Source organism: Manis pentadactyla, chromosome 12, assembly GCF_030020395.1.
Source record: "Manis pentadactyla isolate mManPen7 chromosome 12, mManPen7.hap1, whole genome shotgun sequence".
NCBI lineage: Eukaryota > Metazoa > Chordata > Mammalia > Pholidota > Manidae > Manis > Manis pentadactyla.
The window spans coordinates 46,985,578-46,997,610 of NC_080030.1; the positions used below are offsets into that span (position 1 = coordinate 46,985,578).

Genomic DNA, 12,033 nt, shown 5'->3' on the forward strand with positions numbered 1-12,033 from the left:
ACATTTGATGGCTGTAGTGATATCCCTCATTTCTTTCTTCCTTCTTTTTTCTCTCCCCTTCCTTCCTCCCTCCCCCCTTTCTTTCTTTCTTTCTGGTATCTTGTGCTTTTGTCAGTCTTCTAGAGGTTTGCCAAGTTTATTGATCTTTTCAATGAAGCTCTTTGTTTCATTGGTTCTTGTTTAATGTTTTTCTGTTTTCAATTTCATTGATTTGCATTCTTTATTATTTCCTTCCTTCACTTTCCTTTGGGTTTACTGTATTCTTTTTCTAATTTCTTGAAGTGGAATTTAGATTCTTGATTTGCACCTATGCATTCAGCACTGTAAGTTTTCCTCTCAACACTCCTGTAGCTATGTCCCACACATTTTGATATGTTGTATTTTAATTTTCATTCATTTCCATTTATTTATTTCCTTTGGGATTTCCTCTTTAGCCCATAGATTATTTAGATGTACATTGTTTAATTTCTATTTATTTGAATATTTTCCTATTACCTGTCAATTATTGACTTCTAGTTTGATTCTATTGAGGTCAGAGGATGTATTCTGTATGATTTAATTCTTCTAAAATGGTGAGTGTCTTATGGTCTAGGATATGGTTTATCTTGGTATATATTCTCTGCACACATGAAAATGTTGCACATTCTACTATTGTTGGGGGTTATCTTCTATAACTGTTGAGTAGATTCAGTTGGTTGATAGTGTTGTTGAGTTATTCCTTGCTGATTTTCTGTCTAGTAGTTCTATGAATCATTGAGAGAGAGGTGTTGAAACCTCAAACTATAATTCTGGACTTGTCTATTTCTCCTTTCAAGTCTGTCAGTTTTTCTTTCACATATTTTGCAGCTCTTTTTTTTGTTACATACACATTTAGAATTGCTTTGTCTTCTTGGAAGATTAAATATTAAAATCATATAATTTCCCTATCCCTAGTAATTTACTTTGAACTGAAGACTTGACTTTATGTGATATTAATATAACCAATTGTGCTTTCTTTTGGTAAATATTTGCATGGTATGTCTTTTTCTATACTTTAACTTTCCACCTGCCTATGTAATTTTAGGTGGGTTTCTTCTAGGCAGCACAGAGTTGGTTAATTAAGAAAATCCATTCTGCCAGTATCTGTATTTTAATTGGTTTCACTTTCAATCATGTCCTCCCACCTCACTTACTCCTAGTTTTTCTCTCCAGCTTCAATTTCTGTGCATCCCTTATAAGCTTATCTTTCTTTATCTAGCTATTAAATGTTAGGATGCTTTTAGACTTGGTTTTATAACCCTTTTGTTCTCAATATTGTTTTTCTTTGTGACTCATATATATCCTTGTCTCAATTACAATTTACACTTAGATGATTAATAAACATTTTTCTAATTCAGTCAGGTCTCTGGTTTGAGTGAAGCCAATGACTCCCAGCTCTCTAGCTGATGTCTCCTATTGTATCTCAACAGCACTCCAAGCCCAACATGCCAAAACCAGACTGATTATCTTCTCTTTCAACCTTTCCTAGATTTCTCAACACAATGAATGGTACCACTAGATACTGAGTTATATTTGCCAGAGGCCTAGGAGCCATTACTGACTCCTTTTCACCTTTACCTCCCATATCCAATTAAACAGCAAGTCTTGTGGCTTTTCCCTCCTTAATCCACTCACTTCCTTCCATTTGTACCTCTAGGTTTTTATCATCTTCTGCCTGGGTTAATGCAGTAGTTTCCTAAATGGACTTTCTGCCTCTAATTTTATTGTGCTTGAATATATTTTTTTACTCTTTAAGCAGCAAGATGCTTTCAAAATAAAATTTGGTCATATCACTTCCCTGCTTTAAATATTTCAATTTTTTTTATTATTCTGTGGCATATATTAAAATCCTTAAGATGACTTAACAGTGCCTGTCATGTAGTTTACATTCAATAAATATTTATAGAAGAATGAATAGATGAACTTATGTAGTTTATAGTGTTTGCCAGTAAAATAGTATTGCTACACACATGTAACTATGTATTCTTGTATTTCTGATGGATATATTTCTAGAAGTGAGACTGCTGGTATAGTTTGCTTTTCATCTATTAAATGTCAAGGTTAATAGAGCACTTGCTGTAGTGCCTTTTAGCCATCAAGAGAAAAAGAGGAATCTGATCTAGGAAGACCAGTGATGATTTATTACAGGAGCCATCTCATACCTTCTAGCCAATGGAAGGGAGTTGTATCCTAGAGAATTCCTTTAATGACTTAAGGATTTTTTTTTTTTTTTTACAATTTTGTGCCAAATGACTTCAGGTAAAATGTTTTGTAAGACAGAGCAAGGAAGAAATGAGTCAAATTTTCATATTCTAAACAAATATGACTTACTCCTATTTTTATTTTGCTTATATGTTTTTCTTACTGACTTTATATGGAAATTAAATTAAATTAAAGGAAAAGAATGATTTGAAATGATGTGGTCACATTAGAAGGGCTAAGAAAAATCATGTAAAAATTATAATTTTCATGAAATAAAGGATTTGTTTGCTAGTGTAGTTAATACAGGCTAGAATTTTGATGTAGGCAGGTAGTGTTTTCCATGTTGGGTTTTTCTGTCTGTGCCTCTCCTGCTGCATTCCCGTGAGGGGGGGTGGTGTGTCTTGGTGTTTGTGAAGTAGGCGGAAGACAGCACAAAAGTACTAGGTGCCTGAAAGGGGAATTAGAGGCATGGGGTTACTACAGCTCTGACCTTACTAGTTATGTGAGCTTGGGCAAGCCTGTCAGTCTCTGTGATACTTAGTTTCCCCATCTGAAAATAATGCTAACTACTGATTTACATGCAAACAAAATTGGATGTGATCACCTGTTTTACCATTTATTAATGTCTTTATTTTTAATATGTATTTATTGTTTGAGCTGATACTAAAACGTTTTTATTGTTGATTTTAATAATGAATTTACATACCAGAAAAATAAAAAATGTAATACAGGAACATTAATGGCTTTAAAAACCTTTTTTCAGCAGCTTTTCAGCCTGCAAAATGACTCATAATGGGCTTTAGACCCTGAGAGTTACCATGAAATTCTGAGAGTTTATTATGCTTTTGGAAATGTCCGTGTATTCATGATGTAGTCAGTGAAATTCATAAGTAGCTCTACAGATTTCTGCTGTTTCCTTCTTACTCTAGTCTGGTTTTGTTCATATTGAAGTGTGTAGATTAAGCAGCTTTATATTTATTTTCACTTTCCTATTAATTTTTCATCAGCTACTTTGTGTCTGCTTAAGCAAAACATTGATTTAATTGCTCTGTTTTTCATTTCTTCTTGTTCTAGGCAATGGACCTCACCATGACCGTTGCTGTACTTATAATGAAAACAACTTGGTGGATGGCGTTTATTGTCTCCCAATAGGACACTGGATTGAGGCCACTGGGCACACCAATGAGATGCAGCACACAACAGACTTCTATTTTAATATTGCAGGCCACCAAGCCATCCATTATTCAAGGTAAAAATAGTGCCATGTTTATAAGCACAGAAGTAGGACAAGAGGTAGCATCAGGACAATGGAAATATTTACTGTGTTCAAACTGCAGTGTCTCTCTTTGGAGGGCTCTGTAGGCCTGTAGAACTTTGAGGAGATAAATTTCAGTGAATCACCATATGAGCATTTTTGGTTCTAGATGTGAAGAGTTCTTTTACAGAATTATTTTATTAAACACATACTCTGGCAGCAGTGTATTTTGACCAGACAGTAGATAACCAGTCTTTATACTTTCATAGTGGATTACAAATAAAAGCTGGGCTAAAATATCCTAGGCTCACAGTTGTAACGTTTATGCTACTGACCAACAGGGAAGTCTGCCTGCTCCCTCTACTGCTGTATTTCCCCCAATTTAGTCTTTCCACAGGCAACCACTTTCACATCTTTAGCTGATTATTTGCTTACTACCTTCAGGTAAATGATAAATAGTATGATCATATTGCTATCTATTGGTTTTAGTTTTAGGTATTATCTCTTTATTTCACACCATAAATGTAAAGATTTAGCTTTTTTTTCTTGGCTTCCCTCCACAAACCTCAGTTTCATCCCTTCTATTGTTCAGTCCTCCCAAAATACTTATACAGTAACTTTGATGAGATCGGTATCCACACATTTATTTGTATGCCTTTGTAAATGCCATTTAGTACTCCTAACTGTTCACAAATGTCTAAATGTCTTTTGAAGAATGTATACTCTTGAAATGTACTTTCAATAGTATCAGGGTTACTATTGAAAAGTCAAAGCCATTATGGTTCCTAGTCCTTTAAATTTGAATTGGAGAAGCCTTTAGAATCTTTCCATTTCCCATATTATGAAATTTTATGATGGTATGTCTTGTGGTGGGTCTATTTTTATCAATTTTTATTAAATTCTCAATGAATAGACTTTTTATCTTCAAATTCAGGTGCTTCTTTGAAAGTTAATTTCTGGAATTATTTCTTTGTTGATTTATTTTCCTTTCTTTCTTGAAGTCCTGTTATCCAGATATTGGAACTCTGGCCTGAGTCTTTTATATTCTGTATAACTTTGGTTGTTTGTTTGTTTTTCTTTCTAACAGATTTAATTAACTTGCTTTGTCCCCCCCAATGCTACTTAGTTTTTTTATTTCTGCTATCATTCTTTATTATCTGGGAGCTCTTTAATTGTCTGAGTGTTTCCCAGTCCAGAGACTTGTTTTATTCTTCCCCAGAATAAACCTCTAATCTTTGTCAGGACTGGGAAGGGAAAATTTCCCAGCTGAGGAGAGTGGGAAAATGAATCTGAGGGCCTGGCTCTTTCTTAAAAAGAATTGCAACCAGTTCTTATCCCTTTTGCCTACATCTAGGAGTGCATGGCAAAACCAGTTTCTCACTCTGTTGGGGATTCTGCAGTGAAATTCCAGTCTGTTTTCAGCTTTCTTCGCTTCTGACCTTAGGACTTAGTTTTTTTCAGAACTGTTATATTATTCAGTAATTAACCAGTTGCTTTCCATCTTCCACAATTTTGTTGTGGCTGTCTTTCCTCCTGTTCACTTCTTGTGGCTTTATATGTTTCATTTTTCTTCAAAATCTCTATTCTTGTTTTAAAGGGATTTGGTGAAAGGGTCAAATTAGATGTATGGAATAAGTTTGTCTGCAATGAAATGAAAGTGAAATAAAATAATAAAATTTGGGAAATAGTAGTCAATAAATATTAAGTCCATTCTTTATTTCTTGCATTTAACTTGTGTTCTGTTCCTCTGGCCTAGATAAGATTCTACCAGGGTAGAATGAAATAAAAAAAATTAACCGTATTCAGGATATACATAGTGCCAAACTACATTTCCCTCTTCAGTTAAGGTTTTTTTTAATGCAAGAGAATGAACATTTGCATTAAAAACATAGATAACTAATTTAATAAGACTTTAGCAGAAAGGGACTATAATTTCTGTATCTTGAAAAGGCTTATTGCCAAATAAACACATTTCAAGAGGTATAAATTAGACTCTATGAACATTATACTTTACACTTCTTAAAAGATGTTAGAATTTAGAAAAATGTACTGTTTAAAAGCATGCCTATTCTTTGTAGCTTCTTTGACTTATAAAGAAAATATATACAATACACTATTTTCAAAAATCAAAATCATTTTAAATACTGTAGAACAATAATTTTTCACATTTAAAAATACTTTTGTACCTAGCACATTTTCCAAAATGAGTGTAATTAATTACTTCAGAGAGAGAGTGAGGAGCTTGGGTGCCAGCCCAGTTCTCATTTACTGCTGGGTAACCTTGGGACAATCCTGTAATAGTTCTAAGTTTCAGTTTCCTGATTTGCAAAATGAGCTGGTTGAACTAGATAACCTACTAAAGGCAGTTCTGGAAATAATCAAGGATTACAGTTAATTAAAAAAGCTAAGGCTTATGAGACATTTTGCCAATGTTATATTGGCCTAACAGTGAGCACTCTCCATGGCAGCTTCTCTGCCTTCAAATCCGGGCACCAAACACCTGCAGTTCAGTGCTGCCTCTAGGTGGTGCTTTCCTTCATTTTTATGGTCTGGAGCGTACATTCAGTTCAACTCTGTGGCAGCTGTATTTGGAAATACACATATTTTATAGCTAGTATACAAAAAATCCTTAGTTAAGTACATATATGCTCTTTATATAATGACATTTTTTATGTTGCTCATTTTATAATCAAATTTTGACAAGAAATCTCTTTTGAAAAATGTAGAGAATAGCCACAAAATTCTGTGTGCAACAGGACCTCAGTAGATTGTCCTACCTCAATAGTTCATAGCTAAGACATCGGTCAAAGGAAGAATTTAATTTCAGTTGGTATTTACATCTGATTGAATGATTTAAAATTTTTCTAAACATTAAAGGCAAGATTATAATTGCTCATCTTAGTAGGACAGGAAAACAGCATAATCTTCTTTGTTGAGTTCTGTAGTGCAATGATTTTTGTTATTAACTAAATTTGTAAGATTCTTCATAGTTCCTTTCCCTGTATAAATAATGCTATTCATATTTTATAAGGTCAGATTAACTGATGGATGTCCTTTTTTATGATCAAGATACCTATTTATATATGAAACATTTAAACATATAAATAAAATAGATTGCATATTTTATTAGAACTCAACAAGAAAGAAGATTGTGCTGTCTTCCTGTCCTATGAGGATGAGCAACTATAATCTTGTCTTTAATGTTTAGGAAAATTACAAATAAGTAAATCAGATATAAGTTTCAATTGCAATTAGGTTCTTCTTTTGGCCAGTGATGTCTTGATTGTGAACTATTAAACTAGGGTAATGTAATGAGGTCTGGTTCAACACAGAATTTTGTGGCTCTTCTCTACTTACTTCAAAGGAGATTTCTTGTCAAAGTTTGATTATAAATATGAGTAATATTTTTATATATATTTCTATTCTACTGTATTGAGAAGATTTATTTTCAACACCGTATCAAAAAATGTTTGTGTTAGGATATTAACATCCTAATGGTAATGTGGACTAATGCAAACATACCCCTTAATTCTTGTTTCTTAGAAGTCATTTAAAACATCTGCTAAAGTTCATGGAAAAATTGGTTTTTGCTCATAGTGTAGCGGGGAATTAGTTTAAGTATAAAAGAAGCAGCTGGATTCTGTGTTGTCTTGTATGTTACTGACAGCATTGCTATTTAAACAACGATTGGAATGCTTTGTTCACTGTTGAGTTAGAACCTTGATTTAAGGAGAAAACTAGCCTATTGGATCTGAGGTTGTGTCTATAGGGATGGTAGCAAGAAAGAGGGCATATTCCACTTTTTATATTTTTTAAGAAAAATTTTAAGAAAATTGGACCCTGTGTCATTATGTGGGTAAAATATAAAAACTTTACCATGAAAATATGGATTTTTATTATAAAAGGGAGCAGAGAAATGAGGAAATAGAGAGGAGGGGAGGGTAGTTTATAAGGTGGGCCCTATTACAGAATGTTTTGACGTTAATGAAAATGATCCCATGGAGTTAAGAAATGTTAATTATAAAGAGGAGAAAGGGGAGAGTTTTAGGAGCAAAATCTGTGTAAGCATGAGCGAATTGAGTACAGAAGTCCATCTGTGATCCTGGGAGAGGTGGACTGTTTGGGCATGGATGCAGGTTGGTCAGTGTAGAATTGAGAGCATGTGGAAGTTTTGTTTTTAATTGCTTCTGTTTTCTCAGTGAAATAGGAAACCAAGTCATCAGATGAGAGTGAGGAAAGAGAGGAATTTTAGGTTTAAATGAGATATGTAGACTGGGTAACTCATGGAATGTAAATGTACTGACTCATGAATTTTAATTTTTACAAGACTCTTCCAATTCCAGTATTACAGTGGCCAAAGAAGAGTTATTTCCTATCAAATGAATACTGAAGACAGAGTATTTTTGACAAGCTAAGGTAGCCTTTTTCTACAGTTTTCTGTGTGACTCTAGCTTGATCAGAAAGATGTCTAAGTAACATGCTAACATGGAGTTGTGGTAGGTTAGGAATAACATACCGTGCTTTTTAGAGCTAGAATTAAATTTATTATGCTTAGCCATTACTGGAGGTCCTCTTCAGGAAGACCAGTGGGTCTGTTTATATTAGAGTCAGTGTATACATCAGGGAACATCCCTATCTTGTTTACAGAGGGTTAGAATAGGTTAATGGAAGCAGGAAGTAGATTTTAGATGGTGTAGAGGATTATATTGGGCAAGTAAAACCATCGTAACCCTTTATAACCCTCAGCTACTTCTAACTATGAGAGGAAGGGAGCCATACATGTATCCTCTCATGTTATAGAGGAACAAAGAGGGAACAAAAGCTGCCAGGTCCTGCTCTGAGTTCATCACAGCTGACTTCATTCCTGGATTCCCTTCCACGGTCCTCTCTGTTCTCCTCATTTTCTTGTACCAGAGCATTCTATGTCAACTTCAGATCAAAGCACGTCTGAATACAAATATATAACAAAAAAAATCCTGCTTATTTTCACTGATCAAATATTAAAGTTTACATAGTTCCCATAATCTAGAGAAGTTGAATTAATTATAAAAAAGACCTGAAACCTTTTTTTCTCTGCCAGCACCTTCATGCCATTGTTTTAAAAGTGATACATTAAACTACAAGTCAAATGTCCTGCATTTGACTTGTAGTTTTACTCATCTGATTATCTTTCCCCACCTTCTAATCTCCAACTATTGTATCAATTGCATATCTTGTTCCCCCTTTTCCTAGATTGCAGACCCTGTTCCAGCACCCCTTTCATCCATAAGATTCTTTTGTTTGACCTGTTTTGTTTTTCAGAGACAATTATTATTAATCTTCTTAATGTAGTCACTGGCATTTCCACTGCTATGCCCTCTTCTCAGACATGTTTATTCTACTTACCATTATGAATAGGCAATTGATTTTAGAGGAAGGCATTTTATGAGAGGATCTTCCAGTATAAACTATGTCATGTTGTTTTTCAATTGCTGTTCCAACTTAATTATACTAGGTGTGATTCCTGCTAGGCTTTATGAAAACTTAATATGTAAAGTTCCACAGATCAAAGAGATATATTTGCATTAAATAAGAAGTCACCAGAGAATTTATTTAAATGGTTACTTCCCCAAGGACTTGAGTTTATTCCTAGACTTTTTTTTGCATCTAGTTTTAGGAGGGAAGAGAAACCGACAGCTAAAATGAATGATCAACTGGGAATGAAAATTAAGCGTCTTAAAAATGATAACTGGTGAGAAGCATGATTAATGTGTTATAAAGATAGTAGGTTTGTACATATTATGAGGAGTTGTTTTGTTGTGCAAAGTGAAGTATATCTACATCTATAAAGCTATTTTTATGTTTAATCATATCCTAGAGAAATTAGGAAAGAAAAACAAAGAAGGAGAGAAGAAAGTAGGAAGAAGGAAGGAACATGGACTTTTTTCTGGATTTAGCCCCTTTTTGTTCAGCTGTTCTGTGACAGTGGCTGGTAGCATGGATTGTTTTTAGTCTCCTTTCCTTCCGAAGTGGGCTCTGTCCCTGGAAAGTGCACTCTGAGGTGTTGTTTCTGATGGTACCAATGGTTTGGAACTTGGCCCTCTTGGGTCTCATGGTCTCACTGCTTGTCGCCATGACGATAAGTTTTTATTACTTCAGATCTTTTCAAAGAAAACAAAGCCCAGGGAAGCAGTGGAAGTTGAAAGCGCCATTCTGGGAGACCCACAGTGCCCTGCTCCGTGGTCCTCAACCAGAGTGATGGCCCCGTCCTGTTGCTGGGGTTTGAGAACTCTTTAATTCAGGATATTCAAATTATGGGTTGTTAATTAAGGCAAGATGGAGTAAAACAGGCCAATAAAAATGTTATCAGAGAAGATGGAAATACTTCTCTGGTGTTGGGGTTGAGGTTGATGTTGGGGTTGTTGTTAATTTATTATAGAAATAGATTTGAAACCAGAACATCAGTTTTTAAAATGGCCATTTTCATGAGATTGTTTAATATTATTCCCTACTTTAAAAAATCAAGTCTAAGAAGCTGAATTTAGAGGTGTCATTTTGATTTTATACCATGTACCCAGTGTTGGGTTGTTAAATTTTTTCAACTGAAATAATGAAATTATATGGTATTTACTTATATCACAAAAGTTGTTCTTCACTTTGTGAAAGGATCGCCTTATATTTAGACGAGCAGACCTTCTTAGGATAGACCTGAGGAGCATGATCTCTCGCTGGCCTGAATGAAGGACACCCGAGGAACATTTCTGCCCTGATCACTGCCACGGTGACTGGGAAAAATTAAGAAAGGGAAAAAAGACCCCTCAAAACTGTGAACAGGAATTAACCAGAGAATTCACATTTTTAAAATGAGTATTGAGAATTCTAAACTCTCAACCTCATGGCCCTGATGATCTACTGTTTGTGGAATGGCATTTATAGACTTTATGTACAAACGTGCCTTTATCTATCAAGGTTTGCCTTACTCTTTGCCACCTTTCCTATTTCTCTGTCATTCTCTGTATTTCCAGTCTACTCCTGTCCTGTCACTGCCCTGCTTTGTTATCCACTCTTTCTCTGTCTCTCTTTTCCTACCTCCTCTTTTCTGTCTCCTACCCTCCGTGTCTTTCCTGTTGCTTTTTTACTATCTTAATGTCCTTCCCTGTTCTCTTCATTTTCTATTTGCTATTTTATTAACTGGCCACAATATGGGATTGCAGTCCATATTTAAACACATGTTTACAACATTTCCTACTTCCTGTTCTGAACATGGTAATCAGGTGATGTTTGTCTATTTTACTCCATTCATTCATTCACTCATTCATTCAGCTATTTTTGGGGCACTTACTTTCTGCCAGAAGCTAGATACTAGAGGTAAAAAGTCAAGTATGATCTGGTGTCTTTCCTTCAGAAGCTAATAGTTCCATGATAGGGACAAATAAAGTATGTATTTGAAAATCTTAATACAATTAAGTTAAATGTTACTGTTTAAGTGGCCTTCATGAAGTAAGGTCTTGAATTTTGGTTGAAATCTTTCTGTGTTTAAAATATGACTATGCTTACAAAAAGTTAATATTTAATTTTCAGGAACAATTTCTATTTTTAACTAATTCAAAATAGAATTTATATCACTAAAGAGAGTGATTTTTCAGTGTTGAGTCGCATGCATTTTAGCCTAAATCAGTACTTCTCAAATTTTTTTCACAAAACACTATTTCTTCAGGCAGTTAATCCACAGTTGGGAAAAATGGAACAGGTTATGATCAAATACATTTGGGAATTGGGAAATGCTGGGTTCAGGAACAATTTTTCCTTATTAAGGTATTGATACACAGTCTTATGAAGGTTTCACATGAGCAACATTATGGTTACAACATTAACCCATACTATCAAGTAACCCCCCATACCCCATTATAGTCACTGTCCATCAGCATAGTAAGATACTGTAGAATCGCTACTTGTCTTCTCCATGTTATATTGCCTTCCCTGTGACCCCCCTACATTATGTGTGCTAATCATGCCCCTTAATTCCCTTCTCCCTTGCTTACCACCCACCCTCCCAACCCCTTCCCTTTGGTAACTGCAGTCCCTTCTTGGAGTCTGTGAGTCTGCTGCTGTTTTGTTCCTTCAGTTTTGTTTTGTTATATTATACAGATGAGTGAAATCATTTGGTACTTGTCTTTCTCCACCTGGCTTATTTCACTATGCATATACCCTTTAGCTCCATCTATGTTGTTGTAAATGGTAGGATTTGTTTTCTTATGGCTGAATAATACTCCATTGTGTATATGTACCACCTTTTCTTGATCCATTCATCTACTGAGGGACACTTAGGTTGCTTCCATATCTTGGCTATTGTAAATAGTGCTGTGATAGGAACAAATTTCATTTTAATAAAGGGAGAGATCATGGCACTTAACATTGTATGAAGGAAAGAAATAAAAGTTTAATTTACTTCATATTCTTGTTTTCTCTTTCTAATAAAAGCTTTTCAATAATTATGCTGTTGAAGTACAGAAAAAGTTCTCTGGGTAAAGTACAACACTGTCTTAAAATTGTGCTTTAGAGTTTTATCATTATTAAAA

The 12,033-nt window shown here is 34.6% G+C and overlaps 1 protein-coding gene across 4 annotated transcripts in view; it reads left to right on the forward strand.

Moving 5' to 3' along the window:
• EPM2A (EPM2A glucan phosphatase, laforin) overlaps positions 1-12,033 on the forward strand; it is an 82,801-nt gene that overhangs the window by 23,899 nt on the left and 46,869 nt on the right. For all 4 annotated transcript variants that reach the window (XM_036906883.2, XM_036906880.2, XM_036906881.2 and 1 more), the window contains exon 2: positions 3,295-3,469. In XM_036906883.2, coding sequence (XP_036762778.2) covers positions 3,295-3,469 — 175 coding nt within the window. The remainder of the gene's footprint in view (positions 1-3,294; positions 3,470-12,033) is intronic.